A 23,362-nucleotide genomic window follows, 5' to 3' on the forward strand; every position below is an offset into this window, starting at 1 on the left:
ATGCACACCTAGTGTAAAGGTGTTAACAAAAAGAAACGGACTGTTGTTTGAACTAAATATCTAAATAATTTTGTAATCATTTAGTAAAAATGTGCACATCACAGATTAAATAAACCCACTGATGATGGCACAGTGCTGCTGAAACATGTTTCGGTGTTTGAAAAAACGGTGTTTTGCATAACTGGAGGAAGTCACATCCTACAATATGTAACGGATACTACCTTTGCTCTAGGGCCTGCAATATGTAACAGCTACTAACTGGCTTTAGTGCCTACACCGCATTATTATTACTACTACTATTATTATTGTTATTATTAGTGGCAACAATCGCTCACAAGGCACTGGCAGCGTGAAGTTTACCAATTTTCTGCCATTTCAGAAGTAGTCCAGGTATCAAGTGATATGCAAAAAGTAGACCTTGTAGCATATATTTTAATTTGGTTGATTTTAAATGGGTCTGCAGGATCCGGTTGAAGCAAGTATTGCTACAGAGAGGAGTGGTGCTGATGAAGCATGTTGCATAACAGGTGTCACTCTCAGTGTGGATCGTCAATTTTCTTTCTGAGAAGGCGTTTCACTTAGCGCTCAGGATGAACTGAGAATCGCTTCATCATTCTACAAAAAAAGGTTGTGAGTAATAAGTTGTACCAATTATCTCATTGACTCATTTGTTTGTGGTTTAATAAAATTCCTACAAAAACTAAATATCATTCATCTTTTGTCATTTTAAAAGTGAATTTATTCAAAGAAAATTCTTTTTCATTCAAAAATTTAGATAGGTGCTAATGTTGATAACATTGGTGTGTGTGTGTGTGGGGGGGGAGGGGGGGCGATGCTTGGTAGTATATGACTGCATACAGGAGAAACTGTCTCAGGAAGGTTTGGGGCCACTGGCCTCGACTGACCCGGGCACTCTCTGGCGCTCGTCTAACTACAGCCATTCTTACTGCTCGAGCAGTTATCAAAATTGGACTGGCCAGAGCATTCTCTGGTGCAACTGCAGTATCCTTATATATACATTCAGCAGTTATTGGCTAGATTGGCTAAGGTACTGCCAAGTGCTAGAAAAATGGCAATTACCCACCGCCCCCTCCCTACCCCCTACCCCTAACTCCCAACTCCAACTCTTCACGCAGTCAGAGTTAGAAAAATTATTAGTCAGATATATATTTTTTCAAGCTACATTCTCAATACTAACATGACAGGTGTCTTGAATTGGGGAGTATCGAGAGCAGATACCTCACACAGGCTCTTTGCTAAGTTGTGTGTTCTGAAATATACATTCTAACTTCGAAATTATGGAGGGAGTTTAGCCAGGGTCACTATTCGTTTAAATGCAGCAACTGTGTAGAATTTGCTGTATTTATAAATGAACCCGATCCCTTCACTACCAATATTATTGTACACTACCGGCCATTTAAATTGCTACACGAAGAAGAAATGCAGACTATAAACAGGTATTCATTGGACAAATATATTATACTAGAACTGACATGTGATTACATTTTCACGCAATTTGGGCGCATATATCCTGAGAAATAGTACCCAGAACAATCACCTCTGGCCGTAATAACGGCATTGATACGCCTGGGCATTGAGTCAAACAGAGCTTGGATGGCGTGTACAGGTACAGCTGCCCATGCAGCTTCAACACGATACCACAGTTCATCAAGAGTAGTGACTGGCGTACTGTGAAGAGCAAGTTGCTCGGCCACCATTGACCAGACGTGTTCAGTTGGTGAGATATCTGGAGAATTTGCTGGCCAAGGAGGCAGTCGAACAGTTTTTGTATCCAGAAAGACCCGTACAATACCTGCAACATGCGGTCGTGCATTATCCTGTTGAAATGTAGGATTTCGCAGGGATCGAATGAAGGGTAGAGCCACGGGTTGTAACACATCTGAAATGTAACGTCCACTGTTCAAAGTGCCGCCAATGGGAACAAGAGGTGACCGAGACGTGTAACCAAAGGCACCCCATACAATCACGCCGAGTGATACGCCAGTATGGCGATGACGAATACACGCTTCCAATGGGCGTTCATAGCGATGTCGCCAAACACGGATGCGACCATCATGATGCTGTAAACAGAACCTGGATTCATCCGAAAAAAATGACGTTTTGCCATTCGTGCACCCAGGTTCGTCGTAGAGTACACCATCGCAGGCGCTCCTGTCTTACATGCTGCTGCAAACGTCGTCGAACTGTTCGTGCAGGGGATTGTTGTCTTGCAAACGCCCTCATCTCTTGACTCAGGGATCGAGACGTGGGTGCCCGATCCGTTACAGCCATACGGATCAGATGCCTGTCATCTCGACTGCTAGTGATACGAGGCCGTTGGGATCCAGCATGGCGTTCCATATTACCCTCCTGAACCGACCGATTCCATATTCTGCTAACGTCATTGGATCTAGACCAAAGCGAGCAGCAATGTCGTGATACGATAAATCGCAATCGCGATAGGCTTCAATCCGACCTTTATCAAAGTCGGAAACGTCATGGTACGCATTTCTCCTCCTTACACGAGGCATCACAACAACGTTTCAACTGCTGTTTGTGTACGAGAAATCGGTTGGAAACTTTCTTCATGTAAGCACGTTGTAGGTGTCGCCACCGGAGCCAACTTTGTGTGAATGCTCTGAAAAGCTATGATTTGCATATCAGACCAACTTGTTCCTGTCGGTTAAATTTCTCGTCTGTAGTACGTCATCTTCGTGGTGTAGCAATTTTAATGGCCAGTAGTGTATTTGCCGAGAAGAGCCGTTTTAATTTATTTGTGATCTTAACATCAGGGAGTTAATTATTTACACACATCTGCGTTTATTTGATTTATTCTACCAATTTGTTGCAGTTTTGGTCTATCCATCTGAAGCAAATAATGGTATTTAATTATCATAACACATGTTAATGACGTAGCAGAATATTGCTGCTTGTAACTCATGTATTCTTAGCTGGCAGTCTCTATCTAATAATTGTATACGTCGCTATGTGTTAATGTGAAACGGCTATAAAAACAATATCGATACTTCCTGAAGTTGACGCTGCTGGCTGTCTTTAGAATGTTTGTAAATTCATCTAGCTATTACCCCTGGCACACGGATTCTTACTTCACAGGTACCGGTACTTGGTAAGCTGCACGTTTGTGTGTTGTTGTGAACTGACAGCGTGGAAAAACAAACAATTTTGTTGGATATAATTGTTTATCTACCTATGTCAGTAATAAATTATAGTAATAGCTACTGAATGTCATGCTATATTCCTCATGACCGCTTGACATTCCAAATAAACTGTCGTGTTTTGATGTTGCTATGACGTATAGGTTAATGTGTGAAGCATCTCCATGTCCTGGTTCAGCATGAGATGAAAGGTGTCCCACTGTTGCGCTGTGCATTGTTCTGGCTGTTGTGTCTATTCAGGGAATAGCAGATCGTAGACCACTTCCAGTAGTTCTGTTAGTGCGGTGATAACAACAACAACAACAAAAAAAATGGTTCAAATGGCTCTAGGCACTATGGGACTCAACTGCTGTGGTCATCAGTCCCCTAGAACTTAGAACTACTTAAACCTAACTAACCTAAGGACATCACACACATCCATGCCCGAGGCAGGATTCGAACCTGCGACCGTAGCAGTCGCACGGTTCCGGACTGCGCGCCTAGAACCGCAAGACCACCGCGGACGGCTGATAACAACAAATCCACATGTATAACGCCGTACGCACATTATAATAATAATAACTGGAGATGGCTAAATACTTCCTGCCTGATATTTCCAGGGCCCAATGAGGTAATGTATTGCCAAAACCCACATTACTTCTGGTGCGTGGTACAGGACCATAGAATAGACAAAGGGTGGAGCAACTGATTTATTTCAGTGATATTTATACAATTCACTTTTAATAAATGGTATTTCATTTAACAACACATTCTGAAGCATTATTATACACTCTGAAAACCAGTAGAAAACAATCGTTTTACAGAAAACAGTGACCCACAGTTACAAATCAACAGAATAGCAAAAATAATTTAAACTGCAATAACAGGTGACTTTTATCCCATACAATAGGCTGAGGTATGAAGTGGGTACCCGACTTGGCAATATCGTAATCGGAAATACATGAATGACTACTGAGATTAAATTTGAGAAATAAGTGAGAAATCACTTAATCCAAATCTAAGACAACCAAGACAAGCTACCTCAATAATCTCAACAATTCTCAAATCTGCTTTAGTAAAAGGACTTCATATTGGCCAGTCGGATATTTTACTAAATTTAAAAAATAAGTAACCTATCCGTAAGCGTTACCTCTTTCTCTCTGCACAGTCACATAAATTTCTAGAAAAAGCTGTTAACACATAACATCCAGAAAACAATCCTTCAAAGAAAATGTGACATTTACTAATTTTAATCAGATCAGGACCAAATTTAAGGCAATTAATGGTGACCTACAAATTTTAGGTTAACACGTATTGAGACAGTGCTCAACAGGCAATATTTAACAGGGAGGCCATACTCAATGGCTCAATACGTATTACCAAAAGTCAAAGGCTGTAAGAAGCGGTTCCTTAGCTTATTTATCAGTCGATATGGGTCTCTGGCGGCACGTATTTACACCTAGGCCTTTGGCAGCCACATCAGAGCTCCGCTCGAACTACAGAATACAGCATCTCAGATCGCACCTGAAACAGGCCAGTGTTAGCCACAAGAAACGCTTAATATACTGGCACAGGCATAGGCATTTCCTAGAACAAATAGCGAGCCTCGAAACCGAATCAGTCAGCACAGCAGCACAGTGCACATCAACGTCAAAATACAACATCGCCATAACAGAGAGGATAGCAAACCAGAATCATACAAATCAAACAAGCACATTCTATCTTCGAACTGGCGCCGCAGAACCCGTCTACACCCGCGGAATTTGTATTATATCAGAGCACAAAACAGGTCAGTCTCCAATCAGCAACGCACTGTAGGTGAATGAAATCGTGGAGACGTGGCTACCCGTACAAAGTATGTGGATAACACAACACAGTCCAAATGCTATAACGACGCCAGATTTCCTGTCCGGCGGGATATTTCACGTGCAATGAGTTGTCATACACCGTCTGGTCGTGTTGCAGCTACCCACCACCATGTGGCGTGCGGCACCAAGCTTTCTCTTCGCACTGGCACTACAGCAAAACCGAGTGCCAGTTCGCCGCTCCGGACATCTCGACGGCAAGCAACGACCTCCGCCTCACAGCACACGCGACCGTCATACACCCGTACTCTTTTCCTTTTCTGATCCTCACGCTTGTCCAGATAAACGACTCCTAGCCAGAGAGGTGGCACACAGAATCGGGAGGAAGTATGGCCAACTAAGTAGGCTGGTGTCAGCCTAGGCTCACAGTGCCGTTCACGGCAGACTGCACTACTGTACAATCCACAACCGCTGATTGCGTGGGACTGAGACTGACAGACATTTGAAAAGGGAATACGATTCCAGCAAATGAAAGTCTTTGTAGTGGAGGATCCAGTCAGGTAATACGTCTTCTTGCCACTCATTTGCTTTGTCTTCGTTTGTTGGACACTATTCCTCTTGACTGTAGGGTAAAATTTCATATGCTCCTACGTTATCACAACTTCCCACGCTTGATACAGAAAGCTGTGAACACCTTTTCCTGATGGATGTTTACAATAAACAGATTTGTTATAGTCTTCTTTGCTGAACGCACACTCCTCGTACAGACAGCGAACGAATAGTGATGCTCACGCATTCGAATTACAAAAAATTGATATTGCTCCCACGGGGTGCTGAGTTTGTGCATCATTGGCTGAGATGTTAGCGGCCTGTAGCCCTACAGCGATTGGCAGACAGCACGGTGACGTCGAAAGGCAAAAACGTAACATCATTGGCTACTGTGGGAGGGGGGCGGGGGAGATGGGGGTTGGAAGGGGGGGAACGGGGAGGTGAGAGGAGGCAAGGAGGGAATTTCAAGAAATCGCTGACATCATGGTTTCCAGGAAAGCTGACTTTGTTCTTTCACAGTGCCCAACGTGTGTCCCCATTTCATAATACCTCTTTGCTTTTCTCACTGTGTTCTTTCGAAATGCCAGAAACACTTCTTAGGCCAGTTTTATTTTGGCCAACCAATATTAACAACAGACAGCGCCGTGAGTGATCATACAGCGTTTAACCGTCCCACCATTCTGTGATATCATTTACACTGTCTTTGACGTGCGTCACAGGTGTTTCAAACCTGTTTCAGAGCGAGAGGCTGATGTACTCCGCCTTCAGCTGCGGCTGGGCCAACAGTGACGCTCGCTTCAAACGCAGCCTCATTATCTTCATGAAGGTGACTGCGCGCCCGATAGTGATCACGGTGGGCAAGACGTGCACACTGTCCAAGCAGATGCTACTGCAGGTGAGTTATCCTAGATATGCTGAAAACTACAAAATCATTCCTGTCCTCAATGCTAATCGTTCTTGCTGTAGAACGTGATGCAGACCATCAGTGGACGAACATACGCCTAGTGTGTTACGTGAGAAGTATACAGTATCACCAGGAAACGTTTGTTTCTGTAACAGTGAAACCATTCATCTACTGAAATGGTTTCTCCTCAAATAGATATCTGACTGCTAGAATGGTTCCATTTAACGAAGTCACAGAAATTTCCTATCAGTCGTTCTCTGAATAAACCCAATAAAACACTTCGTTTTAAACGTTCGTTTCTGTAATATTTCGTGGTTAATCTCTTGAAATGGGTACCTATTTAAATATATATGTAACGAGCGGGCTACAGTCTCTATACGTTCGGGAAGATCGTAAAAGCAATTTAGGGACATTCTGCGTTCGAAATATTTCGAAACTATCAAGAGCACACAGATGACTTGCTGCTTCATAGATAAATCTTAAAACAGTGAACAGTTTCCTCAAACTCTTCAAGTTCTTCAAGTCCTCTAAACAGTTATCATCGTGTACTTACATGAGCGTTCTCGAAGTTCTCTGGGTTGTGGAAATCGGTGCGGTTGTTTCGTAATGACGTTAGAGTCGAAACCCAATGTTTTTCATGGTTCTTGTCATGTGAGTCACGAAATGATCGCAATATATTTTTTGCTTTCTTCACAGGTTTTGAACGGAACGTATGGTTTACTGAATATGCTGTACAGTATGCACTGAAGCAAAGGGAACGGCACCGAAGAGGCATACCTGAGGAAACCTCTTAATTCGCTACATCTAAAAAAAGAAAAATAGCACAAACATATTTGAATGTTAATTATATATGTTAACTGTAACGCCTCTGTTGATATTATACCAGTAAACCATTGTTTCATGAAGTTTCCATGAATATGTCTCACGATTTTTGAATTATTATGAACTCTAAGGTTATCATTTCATATGTGGAACTTATTTAAGCGTTTTTAATATGTGCCAAATCCATTAGTATATCCTCACTACCTATAGATAAAATGAATAAGATGTCTAACCTAATCTTGATTTCACCAAACTGATCAAAATATTAATATTTCATACTGTCACCATGCCAGTGTTGTAGAGATTTCTATTACAGTATGTATGCTTCGTTGGTTTACAAATAAAGATGTAGATGTTAAATATAAACCAGAGAAGCGAAGACTATAATAAGTGAAACTCCATGCAATAGATGACGTCATTAGTTTTACATATGGCGACTGTGGAACACTTGACCTTTGACTTCAGGTTACCTACATGCAAGGAAAGAACCAGCGTTGGGAACTGCACATATGCGACAGTTAATCAGGTTGGGTTTGCCGATGGCTCACCCATTATTAAACTTGACACTTCGCTAACATAAATTGAGTGCTTAGGTAACTGAGTGACCTTGAAAAGTTGTCGAAAGTAGAAAAACCATTATATCTTACCTATATGAGAAGTACAATATTTCAGTGCCTGTGTTATTTCGAATGACGGTGCAAAGTTCCTTCGCACATGCTTACATGGTCAAAGGAACTTTGCATCGCAATTCCGAAAAACACAGCCACTGCGATATCGTATTTTTCCGCCGACACTGTACAAGCGAATTTCAAGTAAATGTCTCCTCTGTACAGGAATATGCGTAATGGATGTACGAGTATAGCTTGTGGACAAATGGTTGACGACATACGGTAGTTTGGACCGAGCTGGCAGTCGTGTTCGGATAGCGAAATGGTAAGACGACCGACCGCTCGCGATACGCGGGAAATCCGGGTTCGGCATAAATTTTGTGTCGTCATTCCATTATACACTTGATGGTAGCCCATATTCGCAATTACGAATGTATGTCATGTCTATATGAAAAGTGGTTGAAACGAGGTAGTTGAAAGCGTGGGTTGCCCTTTCTCATCTGCACTACTGGCCATTAAAATTGCTACACCAAGAACAAATGCAGATGATAAACGGATATTCATTGGACAAATATATTATACTAGAAATGACATGTGATTACATTTTCACGCAATTTGGGTGCATAGATCCTGAGAAATCAGTACTCAGAACAACCACCTCTGGCCGTGATAACGGCCTTGATGCGCCTGGGCATTGAGTCAAACAGAGCTTGGATGGCGAGTGCAGGTACAGCTGGGATAACTCTATTCAACCCAACTGATTATTTCTGCAGTATTTCTGTACGTCATCCGGAGTGAACTCTCAGTTCAGTCTCAAAACATTTTATATATCCCGCAAATTTAATTTTTCTTTCAAGAATTTATATTTGGTACCACCAAATAATATACACTGCTGGCCATTAAAATTTCTACACCAAGAAGAAATGCAGATGATAAACGGGTATTCATTGGACAAGTATATTATACTAGAACTGACATGTGATTACATTTTCACGCAATTTGGGTGCATAGATCCTGAGAAATCAGTACCCACAGCAACCACCTCTGGCCGTATTAACGGCCTTGATACGCCTGGGCATTGAGTCAAACAGAGCTTGGATGGCCGGCCGAAGTGACCGTGCGGTTCTAGGCACTGCATTCTGGAACCGCGAGACCGCTACGGTCGCAGGTTCGAATCCTGCCTCGGGCATGGATGTGTGTGATGTCCTTAGGTGAGTTAGGTTTAACTAGTTCTAAGTTCTAGGGGACCTCAGAAGTTGAGTCCCATAGTGCTCAGAGCCATTTGAATCATTTGAGAGCTTGGATGGCGTGTACATGTACAGCTGCCCATGCAGCTTCAACACGATACCACAGTTCATCAAGAGTAGTGACTGGCGTACTGTGAGGAGCAAGTTGCTCGGCCACCATTGACCAGAGGTTTTCAATTGGTGACAGATCTGGAGAATGTGCTGGCCAGGGCAGCAGTCGAACATTTTCTGTATCCAGAAAGGCCCGTATAGAACCTGCAACATGCGGTCGTGCAATATCTTGCTGAAATGTGGGATTTCGCAGGGATCGAATGAAGGGTAGAGCCACGGGTCGTAACACATCTGAAATGTAACGTCCAATGTTCAAAGTGCCGTCAATGGGAACAAGAGGTGACCGAGACCTGTAACCAAAGGCACCCCATACCATCACGCCGCGTGATACTCCAGTATGGCGATGACGAATAAACGCTTCCAATGTGCGTTCATAGCGATGTCGCCAAACACGGATGCGACTATCATGATGCTGTAAACAGAACCTGGATTCATCCGAAAAAAATGACGTTTTGCCATTCGTGCACCCAGGTTCGTCGTTGAGTACACCATCGTAGGCGCTCCTGTCTGTGATGCAGCGTCGAGGGTAACCGCAGCCACGGTCTCTGAGATGATAGTCCATGCTGATGCAAACGTCGTCGAACTGTTCGTGCAGTTGGTTGTCGTCTTGCAAACGTCCCCATCTGTTGGCTGCACGATCCGTTACAGCCATGCAGATGAGATGCTTGTCATCTCGACTGCTAGTTATACGAGACCGTTGAGATCCAGCACGGCGTTCCGTATTACTCTCGTGAACCCACCGATTCCATATTCTGCTATCAGTCACTGGATCTCGACCAACGCGAGCAGCAATGTAGCGATACGATAAACCGCAATCGCGATAGGCTACAATCCTACCTTTATCAAAGTCGGAAACTTGATGGTACGCATTTCTCCTCACAACAACGTTTCACCAGGCAACGCCGGTCAACAGCTGTTTGTGTATGAGAAATCGGTTGGAAACTTTCCTCATGCCAGCACGTTGTAGGGATCGCCACCGGCGCCAACCCTGTGTGAATGCTCTGAAAAGCTAATCATTTGCATATCACAGCATCTTCTTCCTATCGGTTAAATTTCGCGTCTATAGCACGTCGTCTTCGTGGTGTAGCAATTTCAATGGCCAGTAGTGTATATGGCGTGGTTGCTTGGTCAGTTATACTATCCATGTCTGTGGAACACATGTTTAAATTTTTTGAATCAGAGTTTTTCAACATTTAATCATAATGTAAATCGACCAGCAGACTCTTGTAAATATCTAAAATAGCCATTCCTAAAGCTATTGACTTATCAAACACCATATTACGTCTTTTTAATTCAACTGCCACCAAAGTTTTGTTAAATACGTTACTACGCTTAAAATTCGGTTTTGCAATCAGAGAAGTATCTCTGCATCTACGTGTCCATCTCGTTACTAGCTTCACATCGCTCATTTTGCCGAAAATACTATTATTCACGAATTTCAAGGAATTTTTTTCGAAATCATTCTTTGCATTCACGTGTTTCTCAGAGTTAATGTCTGTAATATCTGGTGAATTTTCGGTAGAATATAATTATACTTAAGACACTGCTTTAAATTTCCATAGTGCACCACACAGTTGTACATGAGCGTCTTTAGAACTCCCGGCTTGTTCATGCTAGGTGGTGGTACAGTTTTCTCTGGAGGTAATGGTAGATCAGAGTGAAGTTCCTGTAAATATTATGGGTACTCAAGATCCACTTCTAAAATACATCCTACGTTTGAATCGTCAGGCCACTCATTACATCAAACCCGTCGACGAACATCCGTGCACAGTCAGAGACAGGAAGGTACTGCATCATGGACCATCTGTACAGACTTTTAACATCCACGGTGTATAATGAAAGACTCATTCTTATTTTCATCATAGACAGTCATGTACCTATTGTTTGCAAGTGCTTGTCTACATTAGCTGTGAAAAATACCATTTCTGATGCCTCAGTTAACAAAATATAATTGTTCGACGTTGGTAATAGGCTGCAGTAATTCTTTAGTCATTTTTAGCAGGCGATCCCACACCAAATTAGGTTAAGTAACGTAATGAGCAGGAGTCAATTCGTATGTCTTAAGACAAGGACCACGAAAGTCTTCGAACACATCGGTGAGCAGTAGCACGTCACTCGTCAAATATAAATCGGAATTAACTAGGTTAAACTCTCACTCATGAGGAAAATATGATCTCATTATCTTCAGTTTATCGCATTTCTTCTATGAGGTGCACTTTTTAAGGGAACTCATCAAGAAATTTAGGCTATCGATATATCGGAAATTTGTGTTGCAGTACCGATCTAGGTGCCTTACTACAATATTTTTCGTAGAATATTAATATTTCTCCATATTCTGCAGCAGAACAGAAATGTGGCCTAGATTTAATTTAGCTTCTTCATCACCATCTGATGTCTTTTTCCCGCAAATGATCGTCATCAAGAAAGGCTCGTCGTGGTTTCTAAGATTGTTTAATACGACAGGACTGTATAGCGAGGCCTGTAGTTCACATGGCAACGGTTATGTGCTGCATTTCAGTAAACAACGGTGAGATGACAGTGGTCTCTGTGTTTTATATCTCCTTCCTTAAACGCTCTGCATTTTGACAAATTTTGGTTCAGTGAAATGCTAATTTTTCTTCGTGGCTCTTGTCCTGCCGTTTTTTTCTGATAAACCTATTTATTATCTTAAATACTGCACGGAGCTGTTCAGTTAACGTTGCTGCTATCGCTACCTCTATATAAGTTATAGTCACTCATAGCAGCAACGTTAGTAATACTCCCTCCGAACAGGCCATGAAGGACCGACGGTACCGACCGGCCGCCGTGTCATTCTTACCCACAGCCGTCACTGGATGCGGATATGGAGAGGCATGTGGGCAGCACACCGCTCTCCTGGCCGTATGTCAGTTTACGTGACCGGAGCCGCTACTTTCCCGTCAAGTAGCTCCTCAGTTTGCCTCACAAGGCCTGAGTACACCCCGCTTGCCAACAGCGCTCGACAGACCGGAAGGTCACCCATACAAGTGCTAGCCCAGCCCGACAGCGCTTAACTTTGGTGATCTGACGGGAACCGGTGTTAACACTGCGGCAAGGCCGTTGGCAGCGTTAGCAATAGGCAGTACTAAACGGTTAATGCAGATGTGCTGATTGGTTAACGAACCATAGTCAGTGCTACTACTATAAGTGGCAATTTGTTTTAATATGCATTCTATAACGGCATAGTCCGCAGGTCGTGGTCGTGCGGATTCCCGGGTTCGATTCCCGGAGGGGTCAGGGATTTTCTCTACCTCGTGATGACTGGGTGTTGTGTGCTGTCATTAGTTTAGTTAGGTTTAAGTAGTTCTAAGTCACATAAACCGAAAATAAAAAATTAAAGTTGTCACTCGAGGGAAGACTTGAACCACGGACCTCTCGCCCCGCAACAGCTCACGCTAACCACGGGACCACGGTGCTCCTTAGCTCATATTACCCTTGATGTTGCCTATCTTGCGCATGAACTACTCAGTTTGTATATTTTGCTTATTTTTTCTTAATTCCACACAACTTCTTCCTGTTTTCTAGATTGATCTGTGTTCAGTTTTTCTAGGCCTATCCACTGTGCCAACTTATAACTAAACCGGAGGGGGGTGCGATGGGGAGGTTCCCTTGTTAGAGCCATTTGAATTTGAATAAGGAGAACCAGCGCACATTCGACGAGGTAGACAGAAAACCGCCTTAAATATCATCCACAGGCTGGCCGGCACACCAGACCTCGACCGAAGTCCGCCGGGCGGATTCGTATCGGGGATCACTCTTGAAGCAGAGCGTAAGACCGCGCGGCTAGCTGGGAGGTCTAGTTTTGTGTATGCTCCTGCGTATAATTCCTTATTTTAATTTACATTAACTCACAGCACAACTACACTGCGGAAAAATACTACTTTTTCGAAGCCCCGTAATTGTCTCCCTTGTAGACGCGTAAGTTTCAGTTTTGGGCCAAAGGTGCCTACAAACTTCCTCTGTAATGGTGCAAAAGCTTGGCACCCTATGACGTTTCCCTTGGGCTCGGCGACAATTCGTACAGCAAGGCATGTGAAAAAAAAGGTCACATGTCAGAAGCTCATATGAAATGTAAGGTGGGTTACTGAGCTCACAGTGGCACCAAATTCACCATAATTCCGCCCAGTGCCATAGTATACGTGTCATACGGTGGGAAGCTCGTCACATCTCCTCTCATGCACATTTCAGTCTTTCTTTTCACGGCTCTGCGATGGAGATCTGAAGCGTGGCACGTAGTACTGAAATCACGCATTTCTCTTATGGGTGGCCGAGGAAAACATTCCAGACACACCGTCGCCCAGAATCGACACGAAAAGCCCCCAGAAGGTATCGTATAGGGCGTAAATTAAACCACCCCTTCCCTTGCGTCGTTGAGTCCCACACATTTCGCAGTGCTATGAGTGGGAGGACGACGTTCTTCACAAGTCTGGATACTACTGACACCCTCCGGACAATTCAGCTATACAGTAGGGACATCATGGGGCTGTAGCCACACTGAACGTGATCTGGTCCCTTTGAAGTGTAGTGTGACCGCAAGTTTCGATGTGGTATACGGGAAGGAACCTCTCGGGACCGCTCCAAACTATGCGATGTAATCTGAACGTAACTGAAGCAGGAAGGAATGTTTATGCTTTTTCAGCCCTCTTCTTTGCGCCTTATTGTGATGTAATGACTGAGGGGTGCAACATTGACATGTGTGTGAATAAAACGGCAAAGAGTGCCTCTAAGGCCACTCATTTCGGAAACAGCCTAGGTACGACCCACGCACTTTGATGAGCACGTTAGAAATGAACCTGTCAGGAAATTCGACACCCATTCAGCTGAGTGGTACCTCATGGCTCTTCAAGTTCCTGATGTCAGGCAACTGTTTATAATGGGTGTGGAATGATTGCCTGCGGAATGTGTGGGAATAAACACTCCAAACGTACGGGAGGTTTCATTGACCCCCTTCATGCCGCGGAAACAGCCTAGGTACATCCCACGCACTTTGTTGAGCACATTAGAAATGTACCTGTCAGGGAATTCGACACCCATTCACCTGAGTGATGCCTCATGACTCTTCAAGTTCTTGATGTCAGGCAACTGTTTATAATGGGTGTGGAATGATTGTCTGCGGAATGTGTGGGAATAAACGCTCCAAACTTACGGGAGGTTTCATTGACCCCCTTCATGCCGCGGAAACAGCCTAGGTACATCCCACGCACTTTGTTGAGCACATTAGAAATGTACCTGTCAGGGAATTCGACACCCATTCACCTGAGTGATGCCTCATGACTCTTCAAGTTCTTGATGTCAGGCAACTGTTTATAATGGGTGTGGAATGATTGTCTGCGGAATGTGTGGGAATAAACGCTCCAAACTTACGGGAGGTTTCATTGACCCCCTTCATGCCGCGGAAACAGCCTAGGTACATCCCACGCACTTTGTTGAGCACATTAGAAATGTACCTGTCAGGGAATTCGACACCCATTCACCTGAGTGATGCCTCATGACTCTTCAAGTTCTTGATGTCAGGCAACTGTTTATAATGGGTGTGGAATGATTGTCTGCGGAATGTGTGGGAATAAACGCTCCAAACTTACGGGAGGTTTCATTGACCCCCTTCATGCCGCGGAAACAGCCTAGGTACATCCCACGCACTTTGTTGAGCACATTAGAAATGTACCTGTCAGGGAATTCGACACCCATTCACCTGAGTGATGCCTCATGACTCTTCAAGTTCTTGATGTCAGGCAACTGTTTATAATGGGTGTGGAATGATTGTCTGCGGAATGTGTGGGAATAAACGCTCCAAACTTACGGGAGGTTTCATTGACCCCCTTCATGCCGCGGAAACAGCCTAGGTACATCCCACGCACTTTGTTGAGCACATTAGAAATGTACCTGTCAGGGAATTCGACACCCATTCACCTGAGTGATGCCTCATGACTCTTCAAGTTCTTGATGTCAGGCAACTGTTTATAATGGGTGTGGAATGATTGTCTGCGGAATGTGTGGGAATAAACGCTCCAAACTTACGGGAGGTTTCATTGACCCCCTTCATGCCGCGGAAACAGCCTAGGTACATCCCACGCACTTTGTTGAGCACATTAGAAATGTACCTGTCAGGGAATTCGACACCCATTCACCTGAGTGATGCCTCATGACTCTTCAAGTTCTTGATGTCAGGCAACTGTTTATAATGGGTGTGGAATGATTGTCTGCGGAATGTGTGGGAATAAACGCTCCAAACTTACGGGAGGTTTCATTGACCCCCTTCATGCCGCGGAAACAGCCTAGGTACATCCCACGCACTTTGTTGAGCACATTAGAAATGTACCTGTCAGGGAATTCGACACCCATTCACCTGAGTGATGCCTCATGACTCTTCAAGTTCTTGATGTCAGGCAACTGTTTATAATGGGTGTGGAATGATTGTCTGCGGAATGTGTGGGAATAAACGCTCCAAACTTACGGGAGGTTTCATTGACCCCCTTCATGCCGCGGAAACAGCCTAGGTACATCCCACGCACTTTGTTGAGCACATTAGAAATGTACCTGTCAGGGAATTCGACACCCATTCACCTGAGTGATGCCTCATGACTCTTCAAGTTCTTGATGTCAGGCAACTGTTTATAATGGGTGTGGAATGATTGTCTGCGGAATGTGTGGGAATAAACACTCCAAACGTACGGGAGGTTTCATTGACCCCCTTCATGCCGCGGAAACAGCCTAGGTACATCCCACGCACTTTGTTGAGCACATTAGAAATGTACCTGTCAGGGAATTCGACACCCATTCACCTGAGTGATGCCTCATGACTCTTCAAGTTCTTGATGTCAGGCAACTGTTTATAATGGGTGTGGAATGATTGTCTGCGGAATGTGTGGGAATAAACGCTCCAAACTTACGGGAGGTTTCATTGACCCCCTTCATGCCGCGGAAACAGCCTAGGTACATCCCACGCACTTTGTTGAGCACATTAGAAATGTACCTGTCAGGGAATTCGACACCCATTCACCTGAGTGATGCCTCATGACTCTTCAAGTTCTTGATGTCAGGCAACTGTTTATAATGGGTGTGGAATGATTGTCTGCGGAATGTGTGGGAATAAACGCTCCAAACTTACGGGAGGTTTCATTGACCCCCTTCATGCCGCGGAAACAGCCTAGGTACATCCCACGCACTTTGTTGAGCACATTAGAAATGTACCTGTCAGGGAATTCGACACCCATTCACCTGAGTGATGCCTCATGACTCTTCAAGTTCTTGATGTCAGGCAACTGTTTATAATGGGTGTGGAATGATTGTCTGCGGAATGTGTGGGAATAAACGCTCCAAACTTACGGGAGGTTTCATTGACCCCCTTCATGCCGCGGAAACAGCCTAGGTACATCCCACGCACTTTGTTGAGCACATTAGAAATGTACCTGTCAGGGAATTCGACACCCATTCACCTGAGTGATGCCTCATGACTCTTCAAGTTCTTGATGTCAGGCAACTGTTTATAATGGGTGTGGAATGATTGTCTGCGGAATGTGTGGGAATAAACGCTCCAAACTTACGGGAGGTTTCATTGACCCCCTTCATGCCGCGGAAACAGCCTAGGTACATCCCACGCACTTTGTTGAGCACATTAGAAATGTACCTGTCAGGGAATTCGACACCCATTCACCTGAGTGATGCCTCATGACTCTTCAAGTTCTTGATGTCAGGCAACTGTTTATAATGGGTGTGGAATGATTGTCTGCGGAATGTGTGGGAATAAACGCTCCAAACTTACGGGAGGTTTCATTGACCCCCTTCATGCCGCGGAAACAGCCTAGGTACATCCCACGCACTTTGTTGAGCACATTAGAAATGTACCTGTCAGGGAATTCGACACCCATTCACCTGAGTGATGCCTCATGACTCTTCAAGTTCTTGATGTCAGGCAACTGTTTATAATGGGTGTGGAATGATTGTCTGCGGAATGTGTGGGAATAAACGCTCCAAACTTACGGGAGGTTTCATTGACCCCCTTCATGCCGCGGAAACAGCCTAGGTACATCCCACGCACTTTGTTGAGCACATTAGAAATGTACCTGTCAGGGAATTCGACACCCATTCACCTGAGTGATGCCTCATGACTCTTCAAGTTCTTGATGTCAGGCAACTGTTTATAATGGGTGTGGAATGATTGTCTGCGGAATGTGTGGGAATAAACACTCCAAACGTACGGGAGGTTTCATTGACCCCCTTCATGCCGCGGAAACAGCCTAGGTACATCCCACGCACTTTGTTGAGCACATTAGAAATGTACCTGTCAGGGAATTCGACACCCATTCACCTGAGTGATGCCTCATGACTCTTCAAGTTCTTGATGTCAGGCAACTGTTTATAATGGGTGTGGAATGATTGTCTGCGGAATGTGTGGGAATAAACGCTCCAAACTTACGGGAGGTTTCATTGACCCCCTTCATGCCGCGGAAACAGCCTAGGTACATCCCACGCACTTTGTTGAGCACATTAGAAATGTACCTGTCAGGGAATTCGACACCCATTCACCTGAGTGATGCCTCATGACTCTTCAAGTTCTTGATGTCAGGCAACTGTTTATAATGGGTGTGGAATGATTGTCTGCGGAATGTGTGGGAATAAACGCTCCAAACTTACGGGAGGTTTCATTGACCCCCTTCATGCCGCGGAAACAGCCTAGGTACATCCCACGCACTTTGTTGAGCACATTAGAAATGTACCTGTCAGGGAATTCGACACCCATTCACCTGAGTGATGCCTCATGACTCTTCAAGTTCTTGATGTCAGGCAACTGTTTATAATGGGTGTGGAATGATTGTCTGCGGAATGTGTGGGAATAAACGCTCCAAACTTACGGGAGGTTTCATTGACCCCCTTCATGCCGCGGAAACAGCCTAGGTACATCCCACGCACTTTGTTGAGCACATTAGAAATGTACCTGTCAGGGAATTCGACACCCATTCACCTGAGTGATGCCTCATGACTCTTCAAGTTCTTGATGTCAGGCAACTGTTTATAATGGGTGTGGAATGATTGTCTGCGGAATGTGTGGGAATAAACGCTCCAAACTTACGGGAGGTTTCATTGACCCCCTTCATGCCGCGGAAACAGCCTAGGTACATCCCACGCACTTTGTTGAGCACATTAGAAATGTACCTGTCAGGGAATTCGACACCCATTCACCTGAGTGATGCCTCATGACTCTTCAAGTTCTTGATGTCAGGCAACTGTTTATAATGGGTGTGGAATGATTGTCTGCGGAATGTGTGGGAATAAACACTCCAAACGTACGGGAGGTTTCATTGACCCCCTTCATGCCGCGGAAACAGCCTAGGTACATCCCACGCACTTTGTTGAGCACATTAGAAATGTACCTGTCAGGGAATTCGACACCCATTCACCTGAGTGATGCCTCATGACTCTTCAAGTTCTTGATGTCAGGCAACTGTTTATAATGGGTGTGGAATGATTGTCTGCGGAATGTGTGGGAATAAACGCTCCAAACTTACGGGAGGTTTCATTGACCCCCTTCATGCCGCGGAAACAGCCTAGGTACATCCCACGCACTTTGTTGAGCACATTAGAAATGTACCTGTCAGGGAATTCGACACCCATTCACCTGAGTGATGCCTCATGACTCTTCAAGTTCTTGATGTCAGGCAACTGTTTATAATGGGTGTGGAATGATTGTCTGCGGAATGTGTGGGAATAAACGCTCCAAACTTACGGGAGGTTTCATTGACCCCCTTCATGCCGCGGAAACAGCCTAGGTACATCCCACGCACTTTGTTGAGCACATTAGAAATGTACCTGTCAGGGAATTCGACACCCATTCACCTGAGTGATGCCTCATGACTCTTCAAGTTCTTGATGTCAGGCAACTGTTTATAATGGGTGTGGAATGATTGTCTGCGGAATGTGTGGGAATAAACACTCCAAACGTACGGGAGGTTTCATTGACCCCCTTCATGCCGCGGAAACAGCCTAGGTACATCCCACGCACTTTGTTGAGCACATTAGAAATGTACCTGTCAGGGAATTCGACACCCATTCACCTGAGTGATGCCTCATGACTCTTCAAGTTCTTGATGTCAGGCAACTGTTTATAATGGGTGTGGAATGATTGTCTGCGGAATGTGTGGGAATAAACGCTCCAAACTTACGGGAGGTTTCATTGACCCCCTTCATGCCGCGGAAACAGCCTAGGTACATCCCACGCACTTTGTTGAGCACATTAGAAATGTACCTGTCAGGGAATTCGACACCCATTCACCTGAGTGATGCCTCATGACTCTTCAAGTTCTTGATGTCAGGCAACTGTTTATAATGGGTGTGGAATGATTGTCTGCGGAATGTGTGGGAATAAACACTCCAAACGTACGGGAGGTTTCATTGACCCCCTTCATGCCGCGGAAACAGCCTAGGTACATCCCACGCACTTTGTTGAGCACATTAGAAATGTACCTGTCAGGGAATTCGACACCCATTCACCTGAGTGATGCCTCATGACTCTTCAAGTTCTTGATGTCAGGCAACTGTTTATAATGGGTGTGGAATGATTGTCTGCGGAATGTGTGGGAATAAACGCTCCAAACTTACGGGAGGTTTCATTGACCCCCTTCATGCCGCGGAAACAGCCTAGGTACATCCCACGCACTTTGTTGAGCACATTAGAAATGTACCTGTCAGGGAATTCGACACCCATTCACCTGAGTGATGCCTCATGACTCTTCAAGTTCTTGATGTCAGGCAACTGTTTATAATGGGTGTGGAATGATTGTCTGCGGAATGTGTGGGAATAAACGCTCCAAACTTACGGGAGGTTTCATTGACCCCCTTCATGCCGCGGAAACAGCCTAGGTACATCCCACGCACTTTGTTGAGCACATTAGAAATGTACCTGTCAGGGAATTCGACACCCATTCACCTGAGTGATGCCTCATGACTCTTCAAGTTCTTGATGTCAGGCAACTGTTTATAATGGGTGTGGAATGATTGTCTGCGGAATGTGTGGGAATAAACGCTCCAAACTTACGGGAGGTTTCATTGACCCCCTTCATGCCGCGGAAACAGCCTAGGTACATCCCACGCACTTTGTTGAGCACATTAGAAATGTACCTGTCAGGGAATTCGACACCCATTCACCTGAGTGATGCCTCATGACTCTTCAAGTTCTTGATGTCAGGCAACTGTTTATAATGGGTGTGGAATGATTGTCTGCGGAATGTGTGGGAATAAACGCTCCAAACTTACGGGAGGTTTCATTGACCCCCTTCATGCCGCGGAAACAGCCTAGGTACATCCCACGCACTCTGTTGAGCACATTAGAAATGTACCTGTCAGGGAATTCGACACCCATTCACCTGAGTGATGCCTCATGACTCTTCAAGTTCTTGATGTCAGGCAACTGTTTATAATGGGTGTGGAATGATTGTCTGCGGAATGTGTGGGAATAAACGCTCCAAACTTACGGGAGGTTTCATTGACCCCCTTCATGCCGCGGAAACAGCCTAGGTACATCCCACGCACTTTGTTGAGCACATTAGAAATGTACCTGTCAGGGAATTCGACACCCATTCACCTGAGTGATGCCTCATGACTCTTCAAGTTCTTGATGTCAGGCAACTGTTTATAATGGGTGTGGAATGATTGTCTGCGGAATGTGTGGGAATAAACGCTCCAAACTTACGGGAGGTTTCATTGACCCCCTTCATGCCGCGGAAACAGCCTAGGTACATCCCACGCACTTTGTTGAGCACATTAGAAATGTACCTGTCAGGGAATTCGACACCCATTCACCTGAGTGATGCCTCATGACTCTTCAAGTTCTTGATGTCAGGCAACTGTTTATAATGGGTGTGGAATGATTGTCTGCGGAATGTGTGGGAATAAACACTCCAAACGTACGGGAGGTTTCATTGACCCCCTTCATGCCGCGGAAACAGCCTAGGTACATCCCACGCACTTTGTTGAGCACATTAGAAATGTACCTGTCAGGGAATTCGACACCCATTCACCTGAGTGATGCCTCATGACTCTTCAAGTTCTTGATGTCAGGCAACTGTTTATAATGGGTGTGGAATGATTGTCTGCGGAATGTGTGGGAATAAACGCTCCAAACTTACGGGAGGTTTCATTGACCCCCTTCATGCCGCGGAAACAGCCTAGGTACATCCCACGCACTTTGTTGAGCACATTAGAAATGTACCTGTCAGGGAATTCGACACCCATTCACCTGAGTGATGCCTCATGACTCTTCAAGTTCTTGATGTCAGGCAACTGTTTATAATGGGTGTGGAATGATTGTCTGCGGAATGTGTGGGAATAAACGCTCCAAACTTACGGGAGGTTTCATTGACCCCCTTCATGCCGCGGAAACAGCCTAGGTACATCCCACGCACTTTGTTGAGCACATTAGAAATGTACCTGTCAGGGAATTCGACAGCCATTCAGCTGAGTGGTGCCTCATGGCTCTTCCAGTTCCTGATGTCAGGCAACTGTTTATAATGGGTGTGGAATAATCAAAATGGGTGGGAATAAACGCCCCAAACTTACGGGAGGTTTCATTGACCCCCTTCATGCAGCACCCTAGGCCCTTTCGCATCGATTCTCTGCGGGATGTGTCTGAAACGTTTTCTTCGGCCAAACTTGAGAAAACCGTGTGATTTACCGCTTTGTGTTGTGGTTCTGAACTGCATCATAGAGGCGTTCAAAAGAAGGGGGGGGGGGGGGTACGTGTAAAAGTGGCTGTGACGACTTTCTGATCGTGTGAGAGATTGAAGACGGCCTTCGTAGAACTGTGGTGAAATTTGATGCCGATGTGACATCATTAACCCAACATACACCTCACATGAACTTGTGAGCTGTAGCCATTTATTCGCTCGTGTTGACACCTTGCTTTTTGAAACGTGGTTGAGCCAGATATTGACGTCGGAGGGTCAGGGTACCATGCTTTTGCACCATCACAGGGGTCGGTTGTAGACAATGGGAAACAACTACGGAGTTTCGAAAAATGAATTTTTATTTTACTGCCTATTTCCTTGATTGCCTATCTGGAACCTCTCTCTTGAAACATCTCAAGTTGTTTTAATAGGTTATAAATAACAATAGCCTATCACCAATAGTCAGTAATTTCAAATGGCGTTAAACCTGCATTCTTTGTGGCGAGGACATTTGTTTTAATTCGCTTATCTTCGAGAGAAGAAAGTTACAGACTCATGAAACATGGATTTTAAGAGATTGTTAACTTATTGAACTGATTTCACGAAAATGAGGAAACAAACTTCCAAGAAAAATCCAACCCCAAGTTTACTAGTTTAATGCGTTTTCTTATCAGTTCACCCATTATTGCTTATACGATAAAGTTTGAGAGCCAGCAACAGTAATCGGTGATGTTCAGTCTACTGAGAGACTTAGCTCTTCTTCTTCAGTGCGGTATTAGCCATTGCAGATTGTTCGCCGCTCAGTGATCGACTGGTGTATTTTCGACAGTCACTGCCACTTGTCGACTCTGCAACTCTGAATGAGTTAGAAAACGTTCCTCAGAAAAGACAACGGATTCATTGAAACAACAAGATATAACAAATGCCTTCAGTAATAAAGAGAGACTTGGTGGACGATCAGCGTAAGCGGAAGAAGAATCAGTAAGGTGAGTGGAAGACTTTTCTTTTTTGTGTGTGTCTTCCTTTTTAAAAAAAAGTTGCCTCACGTATCTTCGGATATTTTGACGCCGGCATGCAGTTCTTCGGTCGCTGCTCAGGTCGGGTATAATAGAGACTACACCAACTACAGATTTTGCAACACTGAATGAGAAAAACGCGTGCCTTAGTTACATTTAGTAAGTAGTAGGTGAAAATATATAAAACTGCTAATAGTAATAAGCACTCTAAGATAAAAAAAACTACGCACCACGTGGGTATTATCCGACTGGGGCAGAAATAGGTAGACGTGATGCACAGGTGGAGACAAACAAATGCTTACAGCTAAGAAAAAAGGATGAGGTGCTGAAAAGAAAGAGTTTCACAAAGTGAGTGAGTCAGCAACGCGGTGGCTCATCCCTGGTCCTTACATAAGCTGTTATTCGGCTTGGGATTGTTGATGGAGTTGTTAGATGTCCATCTGAGGGCTATCGTGACAAATTCTGTCG

The 23,362-nt window shown here is 44.6% G+C and overlaps 1 protein-coding gene and 1 pseudogene across 1 annotated transcript in view; one reads left to right on the forward strand and one right to left on the reverse strand.

The window, feature by feature from the left end:
• Positions 1-7,178, forward strand: part of LOC126354967 (odorant receptor Or1-like) — a 65,966-nt gene extending 58,788 nt beyond the window's left edge. Inside the window, exons 6-7 of the mRNA XM_050005053.1 lie at positions 6,249-6,404; positions 7,110-7,178. Coding sequence (XP_049861010.1) covers positions 6,249-6,404; positions 7,110-7,160 — 207 coding nt within the window. The 3' untranslated portion in view covers positions 7,161-7,178. The remainder of the gene's footprint in view (positions 1-6,248; positions 6,405-7,109) is intronic.
• Positions 7,179-12,166: 4,988 nt separating this feature from the next.
• Positions 12,167-12,284, reverse strand: LOC126288977 (5S ribosomal RNA; annotated as a pseudogene).
• Positions 12,285-23,362: the final 11,078 nt, after the last annotated feature.

This window comes from Schistocerca gregaria, chromosome 1 (genome assembly GCF_023897955.1).
Source record: "Schistocerca gregaria isolate iqSchGreg1 chromosome 1, iqSchGreg1.2, whole genome shotgun sequence".
NCBI lineage: Eukaryota > Metazoa > Arthropoda > Insecta > Orthoptera > Acrididae > Schistocerca > Schistocerca gregaria.